The sequence below is a fragment of the Manacus vitellinus genome, unplaced genomic scaffold (assembly GCF_001715985.3).
Source record: "Manacus vitellinus isolate BGI_N305 unplaced genomic scaffold, ASM171598v3 scaffold_1_pilon, whole genome shotgun sequence".
In the NCBI taxonomy this organism is placed as follows: domain Eukaryota; kingdom Metazoa; phylum Chordata; class Aves; order Passeriformes; family Pipridae; genus Manacus; species Manacus vitellinus.
The window spans coordinates 20,450,418-20,477,076 of NW_021939396.1; the positions used below are offsets into that span (position 1 = coordinate 20,450,418).

General features: G+C 37.9%; 2 protein-coding genes and 1 long non-coding RNA gene across 8 annotated transcripts in view; 1 reads left to right on the forward strand and 2 right to left on the reverse strand.

Annotated features, from left to right (window-relative positions):
* SPAG1 (sperm associated antigen 1) overlaps window positions 1–20,194 on the reverse strand; it is a 41,023-nt gene extending 20,829 nt beyond the window's left edge. For 2 of the 3 annotated variants that reach the window (XM_018078085.2, XM_018078073.2), the window contains exons 1-12: window positions 20,183–20,194; window positions 18,677–18,818; window positions 17,946–18,105; window positions 17,453–17,578; window positions 13,049–13,116; window positions 10,870–10,988; window positions 10,270–10,375; window positions 8,791–8,921; window positions 8,038–8,144; window positions 5,516–5,678; window positions 1,140–1,565; window positions 665–764 (exon numbers count right to left, since the gene is read on the reverse strand). In XM_018078085.2, coding sequence (XP_017933574.2) covers window positions 665–764; window positions 1,140–1,565; window positions 5,516–5,678; window positions 8,038–8,144; window positions 8,791–8,921; window positions 10,270–10,375; window positions 10,870–10,988; window positions 13,049–13,116; window positions 17,453–17,578; window positions 17,946–18,105; window positions 18,677–18,816 — 1,646 coding nt within the window. In that variant the 5' untranslated portion in view covers window positions 18,817–18,818; window positions 20,183–20,194. Of the gene's footprint in view, window positions 1–664; window positions 765–1,139; window positions 1,566–5,515; window positions 5,679–8,037; window positions 8,145–8,790; window positions 8,922–10,269; window positions 10,376–10,869; window positions 10,989–13,048; window positions 13,117–17,452; window positions 17,579–17,945; window positions 18,106–18,676; window positions 18,819–19,953; window positions 19,964–20,182 lie in introns of those variants that run through there. The other variant, XM_018078078.2, reaches the window with a different exon arrangement.
* Window positions 20,195–21,408: 1,214 nt separating this feature from the next.
* On the reverse strand, window positions 21,409–24,701 carry POLR2K (RNA polymerase II subunit K). Of its 4 annotated transcripts, none has more exons than XM_018076012.2 (4): window positions 24,602–24,701; window positions 23,111–23,174; window positions 22,247–22,339; window positions 21,409–21,821 (listed from the first exon to the last, which is right to left on the reverse strand). In XM_018076012.2, the coding sequence occupies exons 2-4, from the start codon at window positions 23,169–23,171 to the stop codon at window positions 21,799–21,801; spliced, it is 177 nt and encodes a 58-aa protein (XP_017931501.1). In that variant the 5' UTR covers window positions 23,172–23,174; window positions 24,602–24,701; the 3' UTR covers window positions 21,409–21,798. The 4 variants fall into 4 exon arrangements, with proteins under 4 accessions (XP_017931501.1, XP_029815197.1, XP_017931504.1 ...); XM_029959337.1 differs by having other exon boundaries at window positions 24,675–24,693; XM_018076015.2 differs by having other exon boundaries at window positions 24,587–24,609.
* A 268-nt stretch (window positions 24,702–24,969) lies between these two features.
* On the forward strand, window positions 24,970–25,857 carry LOC108640288. Its single transcript, XR_001921066.2, has 3 exons — window positions 24,970–25,187; window positions 25,438–25,553; window positions 25,746–25,857. It is a non-coding gene; the product is annotated as an uncharacterized LOC108640288 (long non-coding RNA).
* Window positions 25,858–26,659: the final 802 nt, after the last annotated feature.

Below are 26,659 nucleotides of genomic sequence, written 5' to 3' on the forward strand. Positions count from 1 at the left end.
AATTGCTTTAGGATACTTTTTTGCACCTTAAGCCTCAGCATTACTAACTCAATCTATGAAAATGTTTAAAAAATATATATCAGAAATACAGTAATAATTTAGTGGAAGGCAATGTCTGGAAGTTATTGAAGGTACCTGATCTTTTCCAACTCCTGTATCCTTAAGAGCCGGAATAAGCAGAAAGGACTTCAGCTCAATTCCTGAACAGCTGTAATTACTGTTTATGACTATTCAAAGTATATATTAAAAAACCCCAAATCAAAACAACAAACCAAACACAGAGGACACACACATATACACCATACACATGCTTGAAAGCAATTTCCAACTCTGTGATGAGTATCTGGCTTAACAAAGCTTTTACATATAAGTTATTGCAGAACACCATTGTAAACCAGCTTTTACATTAAAAATTTTAATCTTGCTATGCATCTCTATGTACACAAGAAGCTTAAAAATTGCCCTTACACAGCAAGACAGTAAGTTAAAAGTTACTCCTTCCCTAGGTTCCATGTGACTGTTTACATAACTGACAAAGATATCTGTCTTTTAGACAGGGAATCAGACCTTATTGATATTGTTCTGAGTCAAACTGCAATAGTAATATATCAGTTAAATGTTTGATCATCAGGAATGTTGCTCTACATAGGAGGTTTCAATTTACCTGTTACAATCCTGAATGCAGTCACTGCAGTTCCCTTCTTTGAGGTAACATGCTGCTCTGTTTGAGTACAAGATACTTAAATCATCTGGACTTCGTTCTCCTAAAAGAAGTTACAATTAAAATCAAAGACCATTACTAAAATGACACTCAAGAATTAAAGACTTGCCTGCTCCAAGTTGCAGTGCAGTGATGCAGTTTGCTGACACTGCAAAGCTGTAAGGAGCTTTTCTTTATCATGTCACCTAGAACATGTAATTATTCAAACATAAATAAATGCCAACAGCTCTGTCTCAAGGAAATTAAAACATTACTTTTGTTCCTATATTTTCTGTCACATGAATTGCTGTCTACTGAAATGAGAATTTACTACACAGTAACTCGTGCCAAAAATCAGCAACAGACTAATTTAATTCATCGGCAGTTCCTTTAAATCATCTAAACAGTCCTGGATTTAAGTATAAGATATTACACTCACCTAGACCAACGACATATTCAATTGCTTCCGAGTATTTGAGCACAGCTTCTCCAAACTGTCCACTCTTAAATAACTCGTTTCCTTCACTTTTTAGTTTTGCTGCAATAGCAGGAAGCGAAGTAGGACTGGCACCACCAGCCCACTGAGACCCTGCGGTATACCATCTGGAGCTCCCAGACTCAGAGCTTTCACTCTTCTGATCAGTGTGTAAATAGCCATTAACTTCGCCTTCGTGGTCTGACAAATGCTTTCCTGGTTTCTCCTCTGCTGTGTCTTTTTTTAATCCGCTCTCAGTGGGCTCCTTCTGCTTCTGCTTCTCTCTGCCCTCCGCCTTACCGCCGCCTCCTTTGCTACGGAACTTTCTGTGCGCGTTGCCCATCGCGGGCTCCCCCGCCGCCGCCTCGGCCGCCACTGGCACAGCGGTTCCTGCAAGGAAGTTAATGAGCAGGGCTGGAGCTTGCATCACCGGAACGAACTACCGTCCTGACAACGGGGGGGGGCTGCCAAAGGACAGCGGGCCAAATCCTGCAGATATCCTAACGCTACCAAGATTTATCTGCTTCAGAAAACACTTCCAAGGACACAGGAAAATCCCTACTTACAAGTAATTTGCAATTGTTATTGAGAAGGTGTTACTATGAAATGTCATTTCTCCTCGCTGGGCGCACGGGAACCCCTGTCCCGTAGCGTCAGAATGGTAGAGTTCACCTTGAATTAACTCTTTACATACTGGCTATTACAACACGGCTACTTCGATTTTCCATGACCAAATCAAAATGCTTGCATGCTAAAAGTAGATCACCCAGCTAACAAACCAGTAACATTGTACACTTCAAAACTCTCCACAAATACAACATACAATAGGGGAGATAAAAGCTTCTAAATCCTTATTGTGGAGTTTTCATTTAAACATCATGTCAAAACCCCTCTTAAACGTACTTCTGATTGTTCAACTAGCACTATTATTTATTACCAATTTAATTAGGAAAAATTATAGAACAAGGGTATCAGAAAATAACATCTCCATTTTCCTTATTCACCTGAATCCCTACCAGATTATTATCAGAGCATTCAAATAGAGATTTCTGCAGAGTGCCTGACTCTTGATATTAGTACTCACAGAAAGGCAACTCCGTGTTGTGGTACTATTAAGATGCTGGGGTTTCACCTTCCCTTAACTTGAAATATTTAAGTTTTTCATGCCTTCATATACTGGCGTAATACTTCCAGTTGACTCAAACAAAACATCTGAACTTGACTCAACATGGGTGAATTTCAGGTTGTTACAAACGAATTTATTTTTTTAATGAGCAAAATGTTACTGAAATCAAACTGAACAGGATGGGAAAGCATAAAAATTTTAAAAACAACAAATTCTCTAGTGTCTAACAGAAAAAAGCTCCAACTGCCCCTTCCCTAGCTGTGGTGTCTGTTTTGAAATACCATATGGGCACAATAATACGATAAATCTACCCACACAGACATTTTTTAAAAACTTAATTATTTATACATTCAACAAAACAGAAAAAAAATTAAATGTCACAGACAAACAGGTAATAGGGCAAGTTTTTAGAAAACACAGTGAAACACTCTCGAAAAGCATCCCAACTTCTACAGAAAAAGAAAAACCAAGGGAGGTAGATAAAATGTGATGTGAATGTCATTAACGTGACCATCACTTCCTGAATAGAGGAGAAAATTTCCTGAAGATGAAGTGCACAGAACCAGTCCAGAATTAAACTGGAAACATAGCATTTGGAGTGCCCTGGAAAACAGGAATACTCACAGTTACCTTGTTTAGTTGGTGGGTAATACTAATTGCCTAAATATTTCTGGACTGAGTAAACAACATGCACAAAACTGTACAGATATATTTCTCAAATATAGTTCTCATTGTCTTTCAGTTTCAGTGTTTATAACATAAACAAAGTTCTTGTATTGGTCTCTACAGAGAAATGTATTTGTGAAAGCAGTATTCTGGGCTAAAAAAAAATCATCACTTATGAACTTCTCTTAAAAAAAAAAATCTAGATGCATTATAAATTCCAAAGAAAATTTAAGAAAGTTATTGAGAAGTATGGGCAGAATTTTGATCAGAATGACAACAAATAAAATCTAGAAAGAATTTTAATGTATGTTACTACTACAGTAAGAAACTTAAAATGGAAAGACCATCATAAACCTAAAAAAAAAAAAAACAACCAAACTACTGAATACTCCAAAAGGAATATTTGCAGCTTGGGGTTTGTTTAATGGATGCCATTGTCTTTCATTTAAAATTAATTTCCAGCTACAAAAAGTATTTATCCTCCAGAAGCATGGCACGAGAATAACAGTGGCAGAATGAAAAACAATGTATCTAAGTTCAGTTCACAGTGAATTCACCCATTATGAAGCCCGTAAACATTTTCAGCTCTTTCATCCACTCTGAACTACCTACATATGAAGGCAACTGGAACGTTCTAAATCTCTATAGATGAACTTCTAAAATCTTAAAATATTTTTTCTTCATTTGCCACACACTGTCAGCAAGTATCTCTTTTGTATTATGTGTTCTTGGTTTAGATTATTGAGATTGTACCTGGATTTTTTTGAACCATAAAATAAAACAAGTTTCTCAAATAACTCTGATCTCTCCTTAGGAGCAGTCTCTGTTTATAAAAATGAAAAATGACTGACACTGTAATTGAGGGGTTTTCTTAACTTCAGGATATGCATTGCAAATGCAATGCTAGAGTGCATTTTCAATATTGTCTGTTTTAACATGTACAAAATTTTCATATTGCAAGCTTGCAATAGAGCCTAAAAGCAAGAGGCTGGGCCCCACTGTGTTACACACTGCACAAATGAATTCTAAATAAGGGTTCCTTCTTCAGAGAGATTAAAATTCTACAAAAAAACCAAACCAACAATACCAAATGAACAAACACACTGGAAAGAGGATCATGGAATACAGTGGTAGAGAAGAGCAGAAAGCAATACCAGGAATGCCAAAAATACAACAGCAAGCACAACTGATCATTGGAGTAGTTAATTGTCTCCTATCAAACACACTTTGCTTCTCTACAAATCAAAAACTTCAAAATGGAAATCTAAGACCTTACTCACTGCAAGGCCATGAAACATAAACACAGTAGCTCTTCAGAGCTAAAGAAAACAAAAAATATTTTGATTTTTTTCCCCCAATCTCTAAACTGTAAGCTTACTAATAATGCATTAGGCTTACCAACGAGAATATGAAATAAATGGGATTACATGACAGGACTACATGGACTACTGGACTGCCAGTGACCGCGTGACCAGATGTATAGAGAAGACATACAAGATGTTTAGTCTACCTACTGCTCTTAGGTTCACAGAACATTTTTATTCATTAACTGAACTAAATTCATATCTGTTTCCAGTTGCACAAGAAAACACAGAGTAATCTATGACGATGCTTGCCACTTAAATCTCAAAAACAGTCAAGTATTTCACATGAACACATATGCCACTGACGTCAGTTGACAATCCTCCCTATGTTTAAAAGTCTAACCTTTCATCAACAGAATGGGAGTCTTCCTATGGAGCTAGAAGGCACATAGTCATCTGAATGTTCCCAATAGAAAGCAACCCCAAATTAACTGATATTTAGGCTAGGGACATGATCCATCCTTTCTTCCAGGGTTATAGCTGAGGAGACTTAGTGGACACCAACTGATTTTGAAAAGTATTTTCCTTAAACTTGTGTGCAAATAATGCATCATTATATCACACACGTACAGTCCAACATTCATGATTAAGCTGGAAAACCCACAGACTGATTTAATTTCAAGACCAAGAACTACATAGGCACAGAAAACATAGAAGTCACTGCCGTCGTGTCTCATTACCCCTTCATTAAAAACCAAAAAAAGATTGATAGTTTTCAAAACAAAAAACAACAAAAAAAATTACAGACCACTTGATCATTTTTACATCCTTTGATCCAATCAAGGGAAGAAAAATGTAGAATCAAAATGTGACATCAGAATGCAGGAGCGCTGTGTGAGAGAAGGATCTAAGAAACACAAAATATTCTTTAACACCAAAAAATATCTGTTACTGGGTCCACATCAAAGGACAGGTATAAAATTACACAGGGCCCAGGGAAGTAGGTGATTTATAGCAACGTGTTCCTTCTCTCTCTGTTATACCCATTACAAAAAGAATTCCAAAGATGTGTAATAAAACTGGATTCTAGATTCACACTTGGATCTACTTTACGTAGTAAGTATAATTCTAGTCTTCAAACAGGCAAAATTCTTTGAAAGTAAATATGGATGAATAAACACTGCAATGTCAAAAGCAATGTTTTTCCTCAGGTTAAAATAAAATAGGAAATGATATGACATTACTTTTATCTCCACCACTTCTTTCACATTCTTCTGTATTTTCCCCTCTTTCTTCATTACATTCTGAATCCTCTATCTCTTGAATAAGTATTCTTTTTCCTTTGCCTTGAATCTCAGATACAGGCTTTAAACCTTTCAGTTTCTCTTCAATCTCCAGCAGATTTTTCTAGAACAGAGAAAAAAAAACAGGAATAGCAGAAGCCTTTTTTATTTTGTATATAAATTATTATTTATATACAGCAAATACGTTCTATTAAATAATCCATGTGAGATCCTGAAGAACTATCAAGATGTTACCAATATAAAAAGATAGTAAATAAATGTGAATTTCCCAAGAGTTGGTATCAAAACCAAGATTAACACTTAATTTCTGTCTCTCTCAGAAGATATCACAGAAATAAATAAGCATTTTTCTTGAATTAACTGCTTAAGCAAAAAAAAAAAAAAAAAGTTGAAAGAAAAAAAAGATTTACTATTCTGGTATCTGGCATGATCTGCTAAGAAGACACATGTAGAAAACAGGCTCTCTAAAAAATTTCCAAAATAGCCTAAAGTCAAAATCAAAATTTATGCTATGGTGAATCTGATGTCTGATGGGGGAATGTAACTGATAAAACTAGAACCAAGAGATGACCATGTCTTAACAGTGTAGCAGAAGGTCACACCTGAATAATGAAAGGGTTTGCTCTTCTTGTAAGAGCTACAATTAGATGATCAAACAGCTTCTCATTCCATAACCTTTTTTATTACTCAAAAACCCCCAATTTTAACTGCACTTAGAATCATAGAATCGTCAAGGTTGGAAGAGACCTTTAAGATCGTAAAGTCCAACAATCAACCTGCACTGTCACTGTAACCCTTAAACTCCTAAACCACTTTACACTTTCAGAGCAGAGTAAGATACATCCAACATTATGCACTATTCTGAATCTAATTCAATGTTGTGCAAGGAAGTGCCATCTCAGTACTCCTGTCTCAAGACAAAAATAAGAACAGCACCAAGTAAAGATTCACATGGACAAAGTACCTTGAAGAAATCCAGTTGCTGACAACCAATTTATTTTTCTGTTAGGGATTCTGAACATAAACATACACTCTGTATATGTTCCATACACTCCTATTTAGCTCGAGAGAGTTTTGAGGATCCTCCAAGCAAAGAGCAACTTGAAAAAAATGCCCTGCTAAGCAATTGTCATTATGCCAAGGCATAATAGCTGGCATGGATAAGGACAAAGTACAGACATCTGCTCTGAGCTACAAAAGCATTGCTCAGCAAAGGAACTAATGCATTTACATCTCTGGAAGAGTGTACTCAAAATGAGTATTTATGTCTGGTATTGAAAGAAGTCTCAGCACAGCCTGTTTGATACAACTTTTCCCAAAGACTGCTGTGGAGTTTTTCATCACAGACTCACGAGCTATTTAGTGATTCACTCTTGTAAACAGAAAAAAAATCCCAAATCTCTTTTAGAAACTCAAATCTCAAGACAGATGTAATTCCTTGGTTAATGTGAAACTCAGGAACTATTCTGGAGAGGAATTTATCTCCAAGAACACCCTAGAAGGCATAAATGCTGTGTGTGAATTTGACACAACAAACCTGTACCTCTCTCACTGGGTCAAGCAATAGCAGTGATCAAATAACTCCATGGAAAGAAGCAGCAATCAGCAGCTGCTGGCAGCTTACACTATGCCACCAACAAGAATTGGACAGAATTCAGGTGATGAGACAATTCAACAGCATTCAGAAGTCATAAGCAAAAAAAGTGTGTGGGGGGATCAGTATGATGGAGTCATAAATAACAGAAAAAGAGCAGTTAACTATCAAAACTGCCCAGTACTGAAGATGTTCAGGACATGTAGAGTCCCAGTGCAAGGACTGTGTTCTAACCTGCAAAACACCCCCAAGATACCAATGAACAGACACAAATCAATCCTCTCCTAAACAGCTGAAGTAATAGCACAAGGATCACATCCTGACCTTGATTTTCAAAGAAAGCATCTGGCTTTCTTAGATTTATCAGAAGGTATCAAAGGTTTTTCATTCTAGCCTGGAGGTGAGAGATGAGGATCATGCTGAAGCGAGGACAGAACCCAGGTCCTCTCCTTCTGTGTTGACTTTACTACTACAAAAATAGAAGCTTGGCATGTCTGTTGAATTTTTCTTTTGATTATGTGTCAAACTTAAATGCACCTATCCCAATGGATCTTTTTGAGAGAAATTTCCAAGTAATTTTTATCAGCTAAGACACTAATACTGAAAGCATATTCAACAGCAAATTTTTAGGCACCTAAATTATCTAAATCAACAGAGATTTTTTTTTTCACAATTAAGTTGTGACCAGAAGATCTGATCACAAGTACCTAATGTCCACCACCTGTGGTCTTGGGAACTGATCAATGGTACAGCAGCTTGAGTGGGTCCTGAAAACTCATATTCAAATGAAAGAACATAAACTGTACTCACTTTATGCTACAACTGCAAACAATCTCTTTCTAGCCATATTCAACTCACTGATCTCTACCTTAGCTATAGGGTTTTCTGGTTCAACACCCAATACTTTATTCAGATCCTCTATGGCTGTTTGATAATTCTGCAGCTGACTGTGTACAGTGGCACGGCGCAGCAGAGCTACAAAGGAACAAAGTGTATTAGTTATGTATTTAAAGCATAAAGTGGCTAAAAGTACACTATTTTTTCTAGACATATTAAGTGTCTATATGGTTTTTTAAATTTTGCATTTACTTCATAATGACTCTATATTCGTAATAACTGTTCTCTTGATAATTTTTAATAATGCAATTTCACATGACATCTTTTCAGATAGCAGTTATGAATTCTGAAGCATCTTTTCATATTATTAAAATTTTTTCCCTACACCCATGCAAATACAGGTAGCTATGTTCAAGTCCTTGCCCTTACAAAGGACTAAATCAGCAACTTTCATTGTTTTCATGTTGCTTTTAAGTTAATTAATATTTCAGTGTGGGCATTATGGAAGTATTACACTGCACGAATACAAGAGGGTTTATAGTCATTATATAACAAAGAGTTAACCCCATGCTACCACATAAGAATACTCATTACAGATCAACAGGATGAACTGCATAAAACGTCCCTAACTCCCCAAAGAAATGTTGAAATTACTTTTAGGAGCTACACTGTTTCCTTAATTATACTTGGACCTAATCTAAAGCTCAACATGAATGGGTATATACCATCTTATTTGCTAGAGAAAAAACAGTACAAAGAAGGGCAACTTTATGTTCTACTTTACCTTTTATGTTGCCAGGTTCCATATCTAGTACCTTCTCACAATCCTGCAAAGCACTGTCCCAGTCCTGAAGTTTGATTTCTGCTTGAGCTTTGTTGTTATATGCAGCTGCAGTCGGTATTACTGATATACTCCTAAAAAAAGGGAATATTAACCATGGTGGGCTGATAATTCGAAAACCTGAATGCAGAAACTCTTCACTACTAAAAGCTGAAAACAGTATTATAACAATATTAATACTGATATTCTAACCACAGTAGTGGTTAGAAACTCCCTCCTGTGAAACCAGAGGCAACCATCCACCACCTAGTTTACTGTCTTCAGAGGCCTATTGCTTGCCAGGGCTTAGACCTGAGATGTTGCACAGAAGATGCCACGGCTTATCTGTCACTTAAACTAATCCCTCTTCCTGCCATCATGTAGGCTCCAAAAAAACTGTCAAATGAAACCTTTGAGAGTGTCAAGAATAACCACAGAGCTCTGCAGGTTATGGTGAAGAGCTTGGGGGTTGAGGTTCACCAATGGCCTTCTCCTTGATCTTGCTTGTAAAGGGGGAAGACTCTGGCAGCACTGGGTGCTAAGATGCACATGACAAAGGGGTGCATGAGAATGTTTGCCAACACCCTTGCTAACTCAGCAAGGACAACTCTAAATTGAGTTCACTGGGAAGACTGGGCAATAGCAAAGTGGTGGGGGTACAGCACACTGGGATACTCACACTTCCCTTATAAAAAAAGCATGACTGAGGAGGGACAAGATCAAGTGTTTGCACACAAATGCACAATGCATAGGGAACATGGGGAACAAAAAAAGAATAAAAGAATAAAAGGTCTGTCTCAGTGGGATAAGCTGTGCACTCAATTCCGTTCACCTTGGACTTCTCTGATTTTGAAACAAATACAACAGAGGTCCTGGAGCAACAACCTCTACTTACATAAATAAAGCCAAAGTCTGAATGTAGTCCACTGAGCACTAAATAAGACGAGCACTTTTTAAAGGTCTTATTTTTATTAATCTTATGTTCACACACTTTTTTTTCTGGACTGTTACTAATTACAGTGTTATGATGAAGCTGCAAACAATGATTTTTTTAATCTCCTAAGAATAGATTATAGAAGCAATTGTACTTATTCACACTTGAGACAATCCTACCAATGAGACAATCCTATGTTTAATTACAATTAATTTAGTTTCTCAACACACTGCTTATCCTTTTATTTTTGTAAATATGCCCTTGAATCTCAACTGTTTTGAAAAATCTGAAGAAGTCTGTGACACCTGTAGACTGCATTTCATCACTAGCCACGTCTCTTCCTGATAAATAAAAATTAATATCAGTATGCAACAGCGCTTTCCTTCAGATCTTTTTTGCCCTTTTGAAAATAATCTAATTGTCATTAGTTACTTCAATTACATTGCTCTAAACATAATATTCACAAGTAACAGTCATTAAAATATAGGACCACAAGAGTATTTACTCACCGAGTGTAATATGTCACTGCTTCCATATAATCGCCAATGGCAAAGGCTTCATTGCCCTTTTCTTTTTCACGAGTAGCAACAAAGATTTTCTCTCTCTTTGTCATTCCTAGCAAAAAATATTTCTACATAACAACAACTAACAACTTGTGCAGATGTAAACAAAACACCGTCAGCTAAAATATTTTGAATGTCATAATCTGCATATTATTTTTAAAAAGCACATGGCTTACGAAAATACAAATTTGTATTTTATTTTTCGTAGTAAAACCTAAATTCTTCTGATAGGCATACAATTCAGAGTGCTAGCTGAAAGCGGTTGGCTAACCTCTACCATTCATTTGTAATACCAGATGTATGCTTCACTTCTTTACCTAGAGCTCTCAACCTAAACACAATATAAACATTCTAAATGATTATTAACATCAAGACTAGAATTTTTTTGAATATGGCTTCAAGCTCAGTTAATGATCTAACAACTTCCAGCATATCTAGAAGCCAAAAAATAAAGACACTAACTATATGATATACCTCTTCAACTTGTATTCATGCTCTACAACACATTATTACAATTAAAGACAAATTATGTTTCTAAGACATTACCAGTTGTGTCTATTGTATTTTTGATAATAGGCAGACTTGGCCTATTGAAGAATCTTGATTTTGAGTTACTTTCTTCACAGCTTTCATCAATTTTAGAACATTCCTTTTCCACATCGAACCTTAAATTAACAAAAATGACAAATTCAATAATGCTGCATAGCAAGACTCCTTGACTAACAGAAAGTCATATTATATTTCCATTATAAACCAAAAGAAAAGGAATAAAGTGATCAATTATGTGTGACTAGTCAGGAAAAAGACACTTAGTCTTAACTCCCTCCTTTGAGGTGTACTTTCTGTGCTTCTGTTTATACATTACCTCCTCCTCTTCCTCCTCAGAAAAATCTCTGCCTCACCTCCTCACTATCTCCCCAAAAAAGATAACATTTAAGAATTCGTATCATCAGGCTCAATCCCAGCCCCATCAAACATCTCTATTAACCTTTGCCAAAATACCTAAGAAACAGCTTCAAAGCAATTTCTCTCAGTAAATCTGAGAGAAATTTCAAAATAGTCTCAGACACTTACAAAGCTACTCTGAAGCAGCTTTTAAAAACAGTGGTTAGGAATTTATATAAAGAAATATTGCTGCCATAGTCCTATAAAACAAGTATGGTAATAACCCATTCCTACACTAACTAGAAACACTATGCTTGATGGTTTTTTGTGTAGGGCTTAATGAACAATAGCATTTTCTTTCCACGATGATCTTGACAATACAAATAAGTTCTATCTGAAATAGAGATAATTTGAAAATTTAACCAAATCAAAACCTTTTCAGGTAAGGCTAACTGTACTCCATTTTGAATCTGATCTTTTGCTAGCTTACTTTTACCTTTTTATAATAAATTAACCACATTTCAAGTAAATGTTTTTAAAATAAGAAGTTAAACTTTTTGTTCAGAAATTGCCTCAAGAATTACTTGAAAGTTTTGAAATTATCCACAAAATGTTTTGAAAACATGATATGCTTCAAACTGGAAAATTTCTTTCAAACAACTTCTGTTTCAGTATACTCATAATCCAAAATAAATACATTATAGGGGAAAATTCACAAACTGTAGTATTATCAGCATGCTAAAGCACTTAAAGATTGTGTATATAAAACTGCAAACAAAATCCACAAATGATTACTTTGGAAATTTGGATTACAGTGGAAAGAGGGATGAAAGAATAAATTGTTGCAGAAGTTATTCTGATAATCTATTTTCTTTGTCCACATTTTAGGAGGAAGGCCTCAGTACACACATGAAAATAACTGATATGCACAACTGTTTGTAAGAACAACATCTTATGCAGAATAGGGTTTTTGTAGGCATTTTGGGGTAGAGTTTCATTACCCAACCCCCCAATACCTAGATTTAGCTCCCCATCTACAGCACTGGAAACTTGTGCCTCCTCACTCTGATTCTACAGCATCATATTCCAGATTTCAGGAACTCCAGAAACACTTCTACCATGCAAAACAGAGAATTATGTGCTTTCCCCCCTCTGTGTTCAACAGTTTAGCTATCAATCTGTCATATAACTTGGGATGGTAATACACCACCACTATATGATGCAGAGAGTGTCTTTATATCAGGGCTCCATCCACTCTCAAAACAGCTGCTGTCCAAATCTCTATTATGTGTAATTGCATCTGAGTAAACTGATGCACCTGCCTGGAGCTCATTCTTTGAGGTCAGCAGGGTTCAGTGCAGGAGTAAGTATTCATCAGTTTTGTTTTTAATTTAGAATTGTGGCTTTAGGTATAGAGAGGATCAGATTTATAAGCCCATGTAAAATAACCCTAGAATTGCTTTCAAAAAACTCAGTAATTACGTTAATTGCAATTCCTTGCTTTTATGTACCTCTATAGATTTATATCTTTGATGCTGAACAGAAAAATTAAATCTGAAAAGAGAAAAAAAAAATCAGTCTTTATTTTTCTGATGACTTGCTGTACTTCACACAGCTGATCCAAAAGTATAAACTAACTTGTTCTAGGTGTTAGCAACACAAAGCATCATTTGCATTTTAACAGAATATTTATTAAGAAAAAAATGAAGTTTCATAGAAGTGTTACAGTTCCCTGAAGTGCTGACCTTAATACTATGTTTCTGGAAAATACAACTGTGTTCCCTAATTAAACAAATAAATAAGCTTTAATAAAAACTTAAATATAAAGGATTTAACATACTTTTCCCATTCACTGTAATCCCGTGGAATGTTCTTCTTGTTTCTTTGTTTGTTTTGCAGTGTCCTGTTCTGAAAGAGAACCAAACAGCCAGTAAGATAATTTTTTGCAGTAGAAATCGCAGAGCCTTTTTTTTTTAAGTTTTGTTTCTGCAATGCATTCTGAGTTACCAACGCTATTTGTGACTAATCTCAGCATAATCTTGAAAAAGTAATTTGTGTTGCTTTAAAGAAAATCTTCATGCATTTCACATATCATTGTAATCTGAGGAGCTCTTCAGTCTCACACTCTCTCTCCATTGCCCTGTTACATGTCACAGAGGCAATGAACAAAACTTTCAGACAGAGACTGTTCTTTCCTAATTAGTATCTTGTGATGCCATCTTCCCAACCATCTTTTCAACACAGCAAGGGAGAACTCAGTTTTGGGAAATTCCAGCCTTGTGATGAGGTGTTTCACATGAAGATTGAATCAGTAACTTTGAGGTATGCCTTTTCCAGGAGAATGCAATGCACGGATTTTGATAGTCCCCGGAACCCTCACAACAAACTTACACATTATTGACTCCAAAATAGTGTCTAGACTTCTTCTGACTATTTATGACTCCACTAAAGCTAATTCCTAAGATGATTTACTTTCATTCTAGCTTTTAGATAAGCTCCATCACTGGGGTTTGGCTTACCTAAAATTTATCTTTAGGATCTTCCTGCAACAATCATCGCAATAACAGATCTGACTGACTTGTATTGCAACCCACCTCCTACACTAATGGAACCTATTTCCATAACTGTCACCTTTGGCATCAATTCTGCTTCTTTCATGAGACTTTATTTCTGATATATCCCTCCCTGCTTGTTGACTTCAAAATACTTAACAGCAAGGTGTGGTTCCCAACAGGTATTTCGCAGTGGAAGAGCCAGTTCAAAATACTCCCATCTACTCTGTCCTGGCCATTTTGCCCTTCTATTACCTTATGATCCATAATTCACTAAGTTAGACCACTGTAATTCTTTGTAGAGTTGCAGATTTACAATTTTCTGGATTCAAACAAACAATAGAGATCACAGTACAATCCCCAAATATCTGTACGAGTTCAGCTGGACCAAAGAAACAAGCAGCAGCCTCTTAAACTTGCTTTACCAGTGGTGACACTGTAACAAGGACATACTTCTGTAGTTGCATGTAAACAACTCAATTTACATAATGCAAATTTCACCCTTCCTGTAAACACTTCTGACTATCTATAATGTTAGGTTACACAAACTTTTATAGTATATAACTTCAGAATTACTCTTAATGTTCTTCTTTCAAGAAGCCTGACAAAATGACAAATACATTTAGTGATCAGAGCATGTTTGGAGGAGGGAACTCCTAAATATGCCTTCCTGAAACATGAGTTATCATTATGTATGCATCCTGGTGTATATTACAAATGTACTAATTTAATAAATACCAAATCTTTTTTTCAAACCAGAAGTCATTAATTTAAATGGGCACAAAAATATTGAAACTGTCAGAAGAAAATGCATAAGGTACTTACAGTAATGCAACTTCAACTTAGGGAGAGAACTTTAAAGGAATGTACTTTAAAGGAATAATGCAAAAGAATTGACTCAAAAATTCACAATTTTAAAAATTCTAGGCTTCATATTCTTGAGACAATTGTAATGAAGTTGTGGTTCCAGCAGTCAGGAATTTCTCCATCATGCTGTGGGACTAAAAACAAGTAAAAATCTTTGTGCCTGTCGTTTTTCTTGCCAGAACTCACAAGGCATGGATCTCATAGGTTCTGCAGCCCATTAGACACTTTCAATGGGCCAAAGAGCAACACAGAGACGGGTTGTTCAGGTGATACAGAATTTGTCCTTGGTTCTCCTCTGGGCCCTGCATGCTGGTCTAAGACACTACTATAACGTGTCAGCCAACAAGTATTCTTTTTTAGTTCAGAATATCCAAAATAACATGAGGGCTATATAGATCCTATCACAGTGAATTTTTATAACACAGACCTTGGAATGCATGTTGCATCCCCTGGACAGTAGCATGAGGAGGTATCTGAGGACAGAAATCTTTCTGGAATAGTATTAGGAAACCACATTTGGCAAAAGAACCTATGCTGAAATCCCTACTTGAACACGAATATCTGTAAACCCATGATCTAGTTCTCTCCTGGAAGAAGTAAGGCAGTGTGACAGAAAAACAGGGATGTAAGACAGAAACTTCCTCTTTAACATTGTGTTAAAGAGGAAAATATTGCATAAACTTAACTCTTTTTCTATTCATTTTTGGAAAATCTTGCCCATGACTTCACACTTATGAAAAGAAAACACCGTATAGAATTACAAGCTATCAGCAGTGAACTGAAACTCTACCTACATTTTGTATTAGCAAGAAAATCTGGTTATAGATAAAACAAAATGCTTCCATTTATACAACTGGTATCCATTGGTGCAATCCAGTGTTTTAGGGTCAATAAGGATTTCCAAAATTGGCTTAATTGAAGATGCTGAACTTTTTATGCATCGGATCAGAGGAATAGTCTCCAGTCAAGCGATAACATAAAATTACAGCAAGGTTTGTTCATTTCTTTCTAGCAGAGAGGAGAAATTTATCATGCCAACTTTAAACTTGATACCACTTAAGAAATTATATGATGCCAGTCTGAAAATTAATTAGTCCTAACTGATTAGCAAAACATGTTTAAAAATTGTAAGATTACAAATAGCTTTATCAGAGAGAAAGAAAAGAAAAAAAGCTGATTATGTACATTCAAATTTTTTTGAGATTTCATATCACAAATATAAATTTAGTGTATGCTGTAGAAACAGTTTCTTTTTATTCAGTAGTAATCTAGTAGTGATGTAACTGTACTGCTGCATAAAAAGACTGAATTCTAAAACTCAGTTTCAGGCCTCCCTTCTCTCTTCCAGGACAGGTTACAGTTATTTCAGAGGCCCTTTGCTTGGACAAAAGGAATGGAAATCACATGCCACAGATAAAGTGTAATGCTATATCTAGGTTTCCTGAGTAATACTGCTAACACCTAAACCTTGTATGGAGAACAAAAGGTGAAGAACAAAAGAACAAAGCTTGACCTGAAGACTGTTGCATGGTTTAAAGTAGGAGAAAAAACATGAATAAATATTTTTATCTTTGAAAGGAGAACACATCCTCTTTAGTAAAACTGTGTATCCTAGATTTCAAGACACTTTCCATTATTTTATGCTTACATTCTAATCTGGATTCACTGAGTTCGCATGGTATTTTATTTACCATTTTCTGTTGAAACAAGCACTCATACAGGACACGAATCAATAGTAAAGCTACAGTGGCAGTCTCCATCTCAGCATAATGGGATAGTCAAGAGGAACATATATTGCAAAATGTGAAAGAATACAGATTAATGACATAAAACCCCACAAAATAAACAAAATAAAAGCATGCCTTAGTCTCAATACTAAGTGTCTTGCCATCCCAAATGTCTTCGTCCAATGTCTAAGTACTAGCTGACAACAAGAAGTAGTTTCTGACAACATAGGAACAAAAATCAGGCATTTACTAATACATAATTATTAAAAAAAACCCCACCAAAACAACTAATAAGAAATATCACATGACCTGTAAGGATCTTTCCATAACATTTCTGACTCCCCAACATCCAAAAAGAACAATACTTCAAGGAATTTGTTACAGCAGTGTCCCAGAATTTCAAAGAAAATTTTGAGAATCAGACTGAAGTGATCTATGAAAACACCTGACAATTCAGAAAAATCCCGTCCCATACCTATTTGTCTGCCAGTCCCTCCAGTAGCACTACATTTAGTATTAACAAGAAAAGCCAGTCACAGACAAAACTGATTTTAGGCAGATAAATAAACTGAAAAAAAAAAAACCATAAGGAAACTAATACCCAGGAAAAATGTAAGTATTCGTTCTTAATTCTGAAGATTTGTTAAGTGTGCTTAATGGCTAAATTAGGAAGTATGCTATATGACTGCAGTGGGAATGGCAACTCAAGGTATTTATTTTGGACTAGCTCCTGTCCGGTCCCATGGAACAAAAGTGTACTGGCAGCTGGAGAACATCTCCTGGCATAATTTCATCCAAAAAGAACCTGATTCATATGCTTAAAAACCATTTTGAAACATGAATCAAAGATCAAAAAAGGGTGTTTAAGTAGATCTGCTCCAGCAGTGAATTCCTGATCAGAATTAAAACATTATTACAAGACACATGCTAGTACAAAGAAAGTACTTTTGTTTAAGCATTGGTCTCTCACAAGGGAGCTTAAAGGCTTTTATTTCCTGGTTAACAAAATAAATCTAGTAAGATTGGAAGTTTGTACATACAAAATTTCCTAATTTTAGAAAAACATATAATTAACACACATTAGAAAACTGGAGATACCTGATTAGCAGGAAGACAGCTGCTGGAACAACGAATGGGAGGCAAGTTATCTTGATTTTCATTTGGTGTGTCTGTTCTCAGGAACTGTGATTTCTTATCATCTTCATTCATTTCTGTCAGCCAGCTCTGAAAATAAATAAATAATACATCTGTACCTTAAGGTAGTAGAGAAGATATACTTCACAGTCTACCGTCACCCTAACAACTATACTTACAAAACACTGCTATTAACAGGGAAAAACAATTAAGAAAAAAAGCAATAGTGGTTTTTTTAATACAAAGTAACCTACCAAAAAAAAAAAAACTGTAAAGTTAAAATAGGCATTAAAGGTTCAGTGACATTAACTCAAGAAAACAATTAAAAAACCAAAACATAATCCTTTGATCATTTCCTCATTCAATCAAATAATTACATTCTATTTAGGCACAAGAAGAGGCAGACTGATACATCAGAGTGATAATATTATGGACCATTATAAATTAGATACTGTACCATCAGCTCATCATTAATTGTTTCCCACTCCTCAGCTGTGAAATCAGAAGCTGTGGCTGCAGGCTTATCTGTTCTCAGAGCTCTGCTCTTTGGATCTAAATGCTCAATACGCTTTTCACAAACCAACGTAAGTTCAGGGTAACATCCCTCTTCACCAGACCTTTCAAATGCAAAGATACAAAAGTTAGCAAAAAAGAACTAAACTGCACTGTGTCCTCCATATTTCTCTCCATCTGTAGTCACTACAGTGACTGCAGAGGACTATTTCCCTGTTACAACTCAATTTTACTGTCATCTAATAACATTTTCATCAGAAAATTCCAATCAACCCTCAACCATTTTCAAATGTCCATACATATACACTTCAAATTATCATCACAGTGCTCATAAAAAAATTTGTGTGTCATTTTCAGCAAAAGTTAAACAGATGTGGCATCTGAAATTACCAGAGTCAGGCAAGATGGATCATAATAGAACCAAAATACAGAAGCAGCAGTTTGAGAAAAACCTGACATTCAGTTACTCAAACTTTTTCAATGGTTAAATCAGGACTTGGATTTCTAGTGTTATCATTGGGACACTTTTAACATGATTATTTTAACTTTGTATTTTAATTTTTAAATTAAAAAGTCACAAAAAGGTTCAGGCAGATAAGGGTATTTAGATAAGGGTTCCCTCAAATTTTACAGAACAGGAATATAATTATTATGAAGATAAGAAAATACGTTTACCTTAATACTCTGAGAATCTTTTCCAGATGCTTAACATCTGTGCATTTTTCAATGAATTTGTAGTCCAGATGACTAATAGGTATTTGATATGTTTTAGTGGTTCCTTGGTCCAGCAAAAATGGTACTGACTCATCACCCATAACTAAATATTAAAAGGAAAAAAAATTAGTGATCCTGTAGGCACTTAGTTACATTTTGAAGCAATGTCAATTTAAGGAATAAACCTGCTCATGCTCCACTCTCTTATGCAAGTAGATCTATTACCACAAAAGGAAAAATTTCAGATTTGAAGAGCTGATCATACGAGCTGTCCTCGACAGAGTTCACTGACAGAACTATGGTTGTGTATGAGAGATGCTTTGTATGAAGAGTATGTGTAACTCTATTGCTTCTGCAAAGCAGATCAATTCAGAAAGACTGCTTAAAGAAAAATTGCCAATTTTTGCCTACCATGTTCTCAATTTGTCTTTAAATACATTATAATATTAGCTATTTAAGCAAGTATGATAAGCATGAAGGATAAGATGGTGCAGGACACTGCTTTTTTCAGAAGGAAGACATTAACCAACAGTGTATCTAAAGAAATAATAACCTTTGCCTTCTCTGTTGTAAAAATAAATCCAATTTTCTTTGCTCACTAACTGCATTTTCTGGCTCTCTGATTATATTACAGTAGTAATATAAGCCTTTTCCAGTAAGTAGGTAACTGAAGTGAGGGGTTCAAATGGGACACTTCTGTCTCCCCATTCCTTTGATCTGTTCATCTGCATCTTTTCCTGTTTTGATCCCAAGCTCCATGGAGCTGAAATTCTTCACTCTTTCCCCATTTACATAGTGCATAAAGTGATAAGTTATTTTTAACAAGTACAATAAGGGAAGGTAGCTAACGTGTGATGACAACTATGTGCAAATGTAAACCAGTTAAAATAACCATGTTCCAATGTCTAGCATAACTACCTCTTAATTTATAGTTGCACAAAAAATGTTTACAATACAGTATCACTTAAATAATAACTGGTCGTAATTAGGTGACCATAATAGAGATTCTGCCCCAAGACTTTACAGTTTCAGTACTGAAAAAGGAACAACATGCATGGAAAGCCGTACGAATGCAGTAAATAATTAAACAGGAGTAAAGAGCTCATCACAAATCAGCGTTTTCTCCCGTTTCAGTATTCCCACGGAGGCGAGGGAGCTGCCCAGGGCACGGCGCTGACACGGACACCGCGGCTGCTCGGGGGCACAGCCACAGCCCGGCGCGCCCCCCTCCAACACACCTTCCACACATCCCCCTTCCCGCGGAGTCAGGACTTCACCTTGGGAGCGGCACCCACCGCCGGGGCCCGGGCAGCGCCGCCAGCCCGACCTTAGCAACTGCTGCTATGTACAACATGGCGGCGCGGACACGGCGCTGTCCTCCCCAGGGACACCCCGGAGAGGCTCCCACAGAGCCCCGCCGAACTCCAGCGGCGACATCGGCGTCACCTGCCCGACTCCAGCACCCACCTGCCCGGTGCCGCGCCGGGACACGGACGCCGCCCGTCCCTCGCTTCAGCCGGGGCCGCCCGACCCGCGCTCCCCGCCGCGCAGGCGCGGCTGCGGCCAGGGCTGAGGGGAACGGCGGCGCCCCCCAGCTGCTGCGGGGGGGCAGAAATACAGCACCGGGGCGTGAAGGTTCAATAAACGTCACTTTACTGTTTCCAGTGTAGTATTTTTACTCAGGCAGTCCCCTTCCAATGCCGGCGTCCCCCCGTGCCCACACCAGTGCTGCCCGTCAGCCCTGCAGTTCCCGGCGCTGCTCCCTACAGCAGGTCCCCGATGGCAGAGGATGCTCTTCTCCACGTCTGGCAGAAAGAAGTACCCACCGTGCCCGCAGTACGGCCAAACCCGCCCCTGAATCCTGCCAAACCTTCGACAGCATTGCTCCTGCCCTCTCCTCCTCACCCTTCTGAGCAGCCACGGCAGTAGCGACCCTTCTGTCTGTTACGCAGGCATAAGGTGCACAGTGTGCAGGCCAGGCTGGTGTAGCAAAAAGGTTATCATGTATACCCGAGTGTATCTGGTTTCCCCGAAAAACCTACTCTTAACAGCAAAGATCAGTTAACTAAGAAAATCTTAACCAAACAGCTCCAAAACATCATCTCCAACTGCTTTTCTTTATCCCCTATAACAAGCCACTGCAACTCATTTATAAGCCAGTGCAGTCATGCACACCTTAACAAAGATACCTTATTACAGTGATCAGTCAAACACAGTATCTCAACATAACAGCATCATTAGCACCATCCAAATTGAGATCAAGCACACACAGTTCAGCAGTATTTTGTAGCAGAATTTAGTACTATTACATAACACACATTCCAAACAGCCAGATGCAAAAAGTTTTGGCTTCTCAAAACAAAATCACCACTATGATCCTTCTTTTACAGACTCCTGAGAAGTCATATGAAAAGCAAAACAAGATGCTATTTTAGTTTTGGGATGCTACTCAATTTTTCTTTGTAACACATTTTTTTTTTCCTTGAGTACTAATTCTTTCCTTGAGTATAAGTCAAACAGCACTTCCGTAATTTCTGTTTCCACATTGCTTCTTAATGTTTACCTTGCCTCCCTCTTCTTTCCCAAGAGATGATTTTTTTGACACTTCCACACAAGACATCCATACTTTTAACATATCCACAATTGGGTACTCTCAAGTCCCTTGAGGTTTTCTCAAGAAATCCAGATCTGTATTTCAGACCTAGCCTTGGATAGCCCTCTATTTATTTTCAGTGGAATTTATTCAAACTACAGTTATTTTATGCAATTCACAGAAGTCCAAAGAACATTTAACAAAGTAAAAATGCAAATAAAGTTTAGATGACAGTAATGAAAACACAGCTAAGTCAAAAAGAATACAAAACGGCTGAACTTAAAAAATACTGCATACTCTGACAATTTAAACAACAGCTTTAGAAATCTATTGCTGGAAGATGGTATAGACAAAATTTAGTATTACAGTGAACTTTAATAATCTCTTAAAACACAAATAAGAGTGTGCATTTGTACACAAATAGTTTTACAGAGAAAAGTTATCAGAGAGATTAAACTGCATCATGAAGTCACTGTATCTTCAGCAGATATCATCGGGCATCAAAAACCACCACTGGAATAGCTCAGTTAAGGACAAAAAAAAGTGTCGTGGTTGAAAAAAAAAGATGGGGAGAGGAATAAAAGAGAGAGACTGTCTAAATGTAAGGTCACAACTAACTACATAAAAGTATTTCAAAAGCTATCTTTAATAAAAGGCTGAATAATATCAACAATTCACAGTACATCACCCAGCAGACTATCATAACTTATTACATCTTGCATAGAAAATGGAAAAAAAGAGGGAAAGTGCTAAGAAAGAAAGGAAGGTGCCAAATCACTCTGCAGAGATTGCCTCATAGTAGTTTGCTCTCCTGCATTGATTTTTTGCCTTGAAGGATTGTTACATAATTACTCAAATCTTCCTTTCTGTTTCCCTTGCATACCTTATCTCCACCCACAGCTTCCCAAATGCTTTCAAGTGCACTTGTAAAAGGATACGTCTTTTTGTCCTTTTCTTGTACATTATTCTGTAGCCACATTCTCTGCATCTGATAGGATCTCTTGCCTTTATTTCATTTTCTGTATGACATTCTAATGTTATAGAGGAAGACAAAGACAGTGGGCAAACAAAACCAGCATTGTTAATGCACAGATAATTTTCAAAAGTCAAAATAATCAAATTTCTATTTGTGGTAAACATAGTAATTGTAATGAATCTGTATCAAGAGCTGAATGATACCAAGATACTGAGAAAAAAAAGAAAAAGCAAGTTTAACTTATATTAAGGTCAAAGAAAATCTTGCTAAAAATGACCAAAATATTACTGCACAGAACACATTCCACTCTTGATACTAGACTGCCTACTAACAAAAATTTCAGCTCAGCTCTCCAAAAGCCCACAGTTTATTTTCTTGAAAGACAAAATATTTCAGAGATTCCTGAAGTGCTGACGCAAAATCACCAATTTGTAAGTTGTTGACCTATCTATCGGTAAGAGAGAATTTGACTACTGTATTTCAGTAAAAGCTGAGTGCCCATATAGCATTTTCAGTAAAAGACTGAGATGCACTGAATGGAAGGTCCACTATTTGCACCACAAGCGGACACTTAGAGAAAGCATACTCTGGAGATGGAGGAGCTCCACACAGCAACACAAGACCTAAGGAAATTACTTCCACGTCCATATCCATGTGGTAACCCATACACATTACCATCAACGTGTAAAGCTTTAAAGATCATTGTGATGCACACTGCAATTATTTGCATTCATGTACTCTTCACTATAATGGCTTCGTTATTAAAACACTAAATCTCCAGTAACATGTAATAAAAAAAAATAAATCACTAATGTCTTTTCTTTACCTCCACAAATGTAAATCATTGGCTGCTGCTTTGGAGGCTGAACATCCTTCTGTGAATCCATGTTCTAAACAAAAAACACACAATATGCACATCAGTTTGGGTTTTGGTGTTTGGGATTTTTTTTCCCCAAGATATACACAATCATTTCAATATCTCAATTTAAAGCTAACAGAAGATGAAAACTCTTCCTTAAAAGTAAATACAAACAAATACAGTTTGTATTCGATACAGAGGACATGGGCTAATTCAGGTTGAAACAGACTTCATAAAGTCATCTAGTTCAACTTCTGAAAAGCAAAGTAACATCAGGTTTCTCAGAGCTTTACCAACCTGCTATAGAAAACCGGCAAGGACAGAGACAGCACATTTTTCTATTAAGCAAGATTTTAAACACTAACGCCCAACAAATAGTATTCTCTTTCCTTCCTCCTGCGAATGTAAAGAATTTCCTTGCTGGAAACATAAAATTCGTTTTTGAAGCTTCCTTCCATGAGAATGGTTCTTGGATGCTTTTGTTTAATATTACTGCAAGGATTATTAACCTGATCTTCACAGTTTGTTTCAGTATAAACTGAAGTGGGAAAATTATGGCATTGAAAACAGAAGGATAAGCTTGACAGTTCCTTCTGTAATAGTCTGATCAGCACTTGACAGACCACCTTGTTAAAATTCCCACTGTGTTGGTCCACTTAAGAGAACTGGAAAGAATTCATTACACTCTACAGCTTTCAAATATGCTGTACCATAATCATAGTGGCATCTTAATCCACACGTGTTACAGTCTTTTTGAGCCAGTACATTATAGTAAGATATAAGAAGTCACCCATTAGCACTAGGAAACAGCAGCTCTTCTAAAACACAGAGCTGAATTAAGATCTCAGTTGTAGCTAAATAACTTGAGTTTGTGCTGCTCGTGCAGCAAAATAACATTGCTGCTAAGGTCAGCAGTGACCCAAGTTGTGTGTCTTGCAGGGAGGTGGCCTGGTTTAGCTGTCCTTCACGTACCCTGCAACCCTAAATGCCACCGGGCTGCCGTTGCCACCAGGCACAGCAATGCACCGACACACTGGGACACACACTGGAACCCCGCAGAGACACGGGATCCTCCACGTGCTGAGAGCACCACACAGAATCACGGCATGGGGAAGGCTGGAAGGGACCACAGTGGGTCACCTGCTCCAACCTCCCCGCTCAAGCGCGGTCGTCCTAGAGCACGTGACACAGGACTGCATCCAGATGGTCCTTGAATATCTCCAGCGAGGGAAACTCTACAGCCTCTCTGGGCAACCTGTTCCAGTGCATGGTCCCTCGCACAGTAGAGTTCTCGCTCATATTCAGGTGGAACTCTCTGTGCCTCAGTTTTCGCCCGCTGCCTCTCGTCCTAGTGGTTGGCACCACCAAGAGGATCCCGGCTCCATTTTCTTGCCACCCCCTCTTTAGGTGGCAAGGTCCTCTCTCAGTGCGTCTTTTACGCACCCGTAAGAGACCAACCCGTTCCTTCACGTCCCGCAGAGCCGACGAAGAAGGACGGACAGCCCTCCTCACAACCCACCGGGCAGCCTACCCTCCAGCCCAGGCTTTCCATCCCGCCACAATTCCGCACCGAGACCTCCCGCACCGTCCCCCCCCCGGGCCTCGTACGAAGGACCGAAACCACGAGGCTGTGTCCTGGCCTTTCCTGCCCGCCAACGTCCCCGTCCACCGCCAGCGCTAGGACCCAGGGTCGGACGGCGATGTGGAGAAGCCCGAGCCGGCCCATGGGGGGACGTCACCCCTCTCCCGTCGCCCCTCCCGCTCACTCATCCACCAGCCCCGCGCCTTGCCGGCGCACGCTGATGACGCGCGGCAGAGGCGCCCGGCATCGCCCAGCGCCAGCTCCGGCACCTCCCTGTGGAACAGTTAATTAGCCTGGGAAAGTAATAAGTGTTCAGTTATGGGTGTTAACCAGCTGGGGGGAGGAAGGCGGCAGAAAATATTTGGTAGCAATTTTTAAGACACAAGCTTTCATATAAATAGCAGCGTCAGTTTCCCATGAAGAAAGCAGGCAGCTGCGTGGTTGGGTAAAATCAGCCCCAAGGTACTCGGTGCTTTTATTTTTTTATTTGGCTGTACCAAACCTACTCGAGACCCAGAATGCCCTGTGCCAGATCTGGTCATATGGCTGCGGGGTTTTAAACCGCCGAGGTGTTTCACCTCGAGGACCGGTCTGTTTTCAGAGGTGTTTTCTCTAAGATTCGTGGGTGAAACCCGCATCTTGATATTTTGATGCTATACCCACATGGAAGCCAAACTTACCTACTCCAAACATATATGCTCCGTATTTTCAGCGTATTACGAAAGAAGTTCCGATGTAGGTGATTCCCCATGTACTGAAATGAAATAGTGCAGACAAGGTTTGAAACGACACCAGTTGCTCTCTGTCATTGGCCTCGCCTCGCTAGCGGTAGGAAATTTGAATCCTCGATTGGCATTTTGAAGAATTATGTATCTTTGCTTTATTCACGGAAAAAAATGTTTAACGAATACTGTGTTTTGTGAATATGACAATTTAAATTACTTCATCGATAAAAAGATTCTGCAGTTTAAGGAAAGTTCTTTCTATTTCTGAATACTGAATACTATTTTTTTTCCTCAGCACCCAAATGCCTTAATATGGACGAGGTTTTAACAGTCGTCATTACTTGGTGTTCTCCTAGCAGCAAATCACCTTCATACATGACCTATATCTTATCTAAAATAAACTTGAGGAATAATAAATAGTTGTGGTTTTCCTAATTTTGTGTTTAAGTTAAACGTAATGAAAACACAGTAATGACTTTAGACTTGCTTCTTCATACTGCTGTGTACGAATAAAGCTAAACAGAACTTTTAGGGTACCAGAATAAAGCACATGCAAAAAAAACCGGTGTGTGAAAGGCAGAGCTATCCATCTGGATTCTGACTTCCCTGCGTCCTCTCCTCCACCAGGGACCTGTGGGTGTGGGTGGGTACCAAAGGTTGAAGCAGAGGAGAAAAAAAAGCCTGAGCCCTACTTTTCCTGGTAAACGCATGCTAAGTAATTATCATCTCCTAAAAAAGCAAAGAAAAAACAATTGGTATTATTTCTCTAGGCTCATTTATATTTTGAAAATGCGTTTGTCAAACCGATAATTTTAAAAGGACTTAGTAAAAATACCTCCATGAAAAATTCAGTTAATCCTGTGAAAGTAATGTCGCCAATATTAAGAAAGTGGTCATGTAATTGCTCGATTATTTGCATCCTTCAGCTGTTCTCTTGGAAAAATAGAATGTTTAACCAGATGTTAAAGCTTCGGTTACTTCAGCCGTTTCCGACAAAAGCCGCCCCCTTCGAGCGGAGCGCTTTAACAGCAAAGCCCCCTTCCCTCGGGCTGATAAACTCTAGCCCTAAAGATGCCTCTTGGATTTAGAGTAGCTGAAAGCGTTGCGACTATGTGGGAGACCTCCACTGTCCCGTAAAGCTCTTGGGAGATTGGCAGGAAAGCTAGAGGAAAGGCTTGTGGGGCGAGGTGGGGCGGTACAAGGGGTACA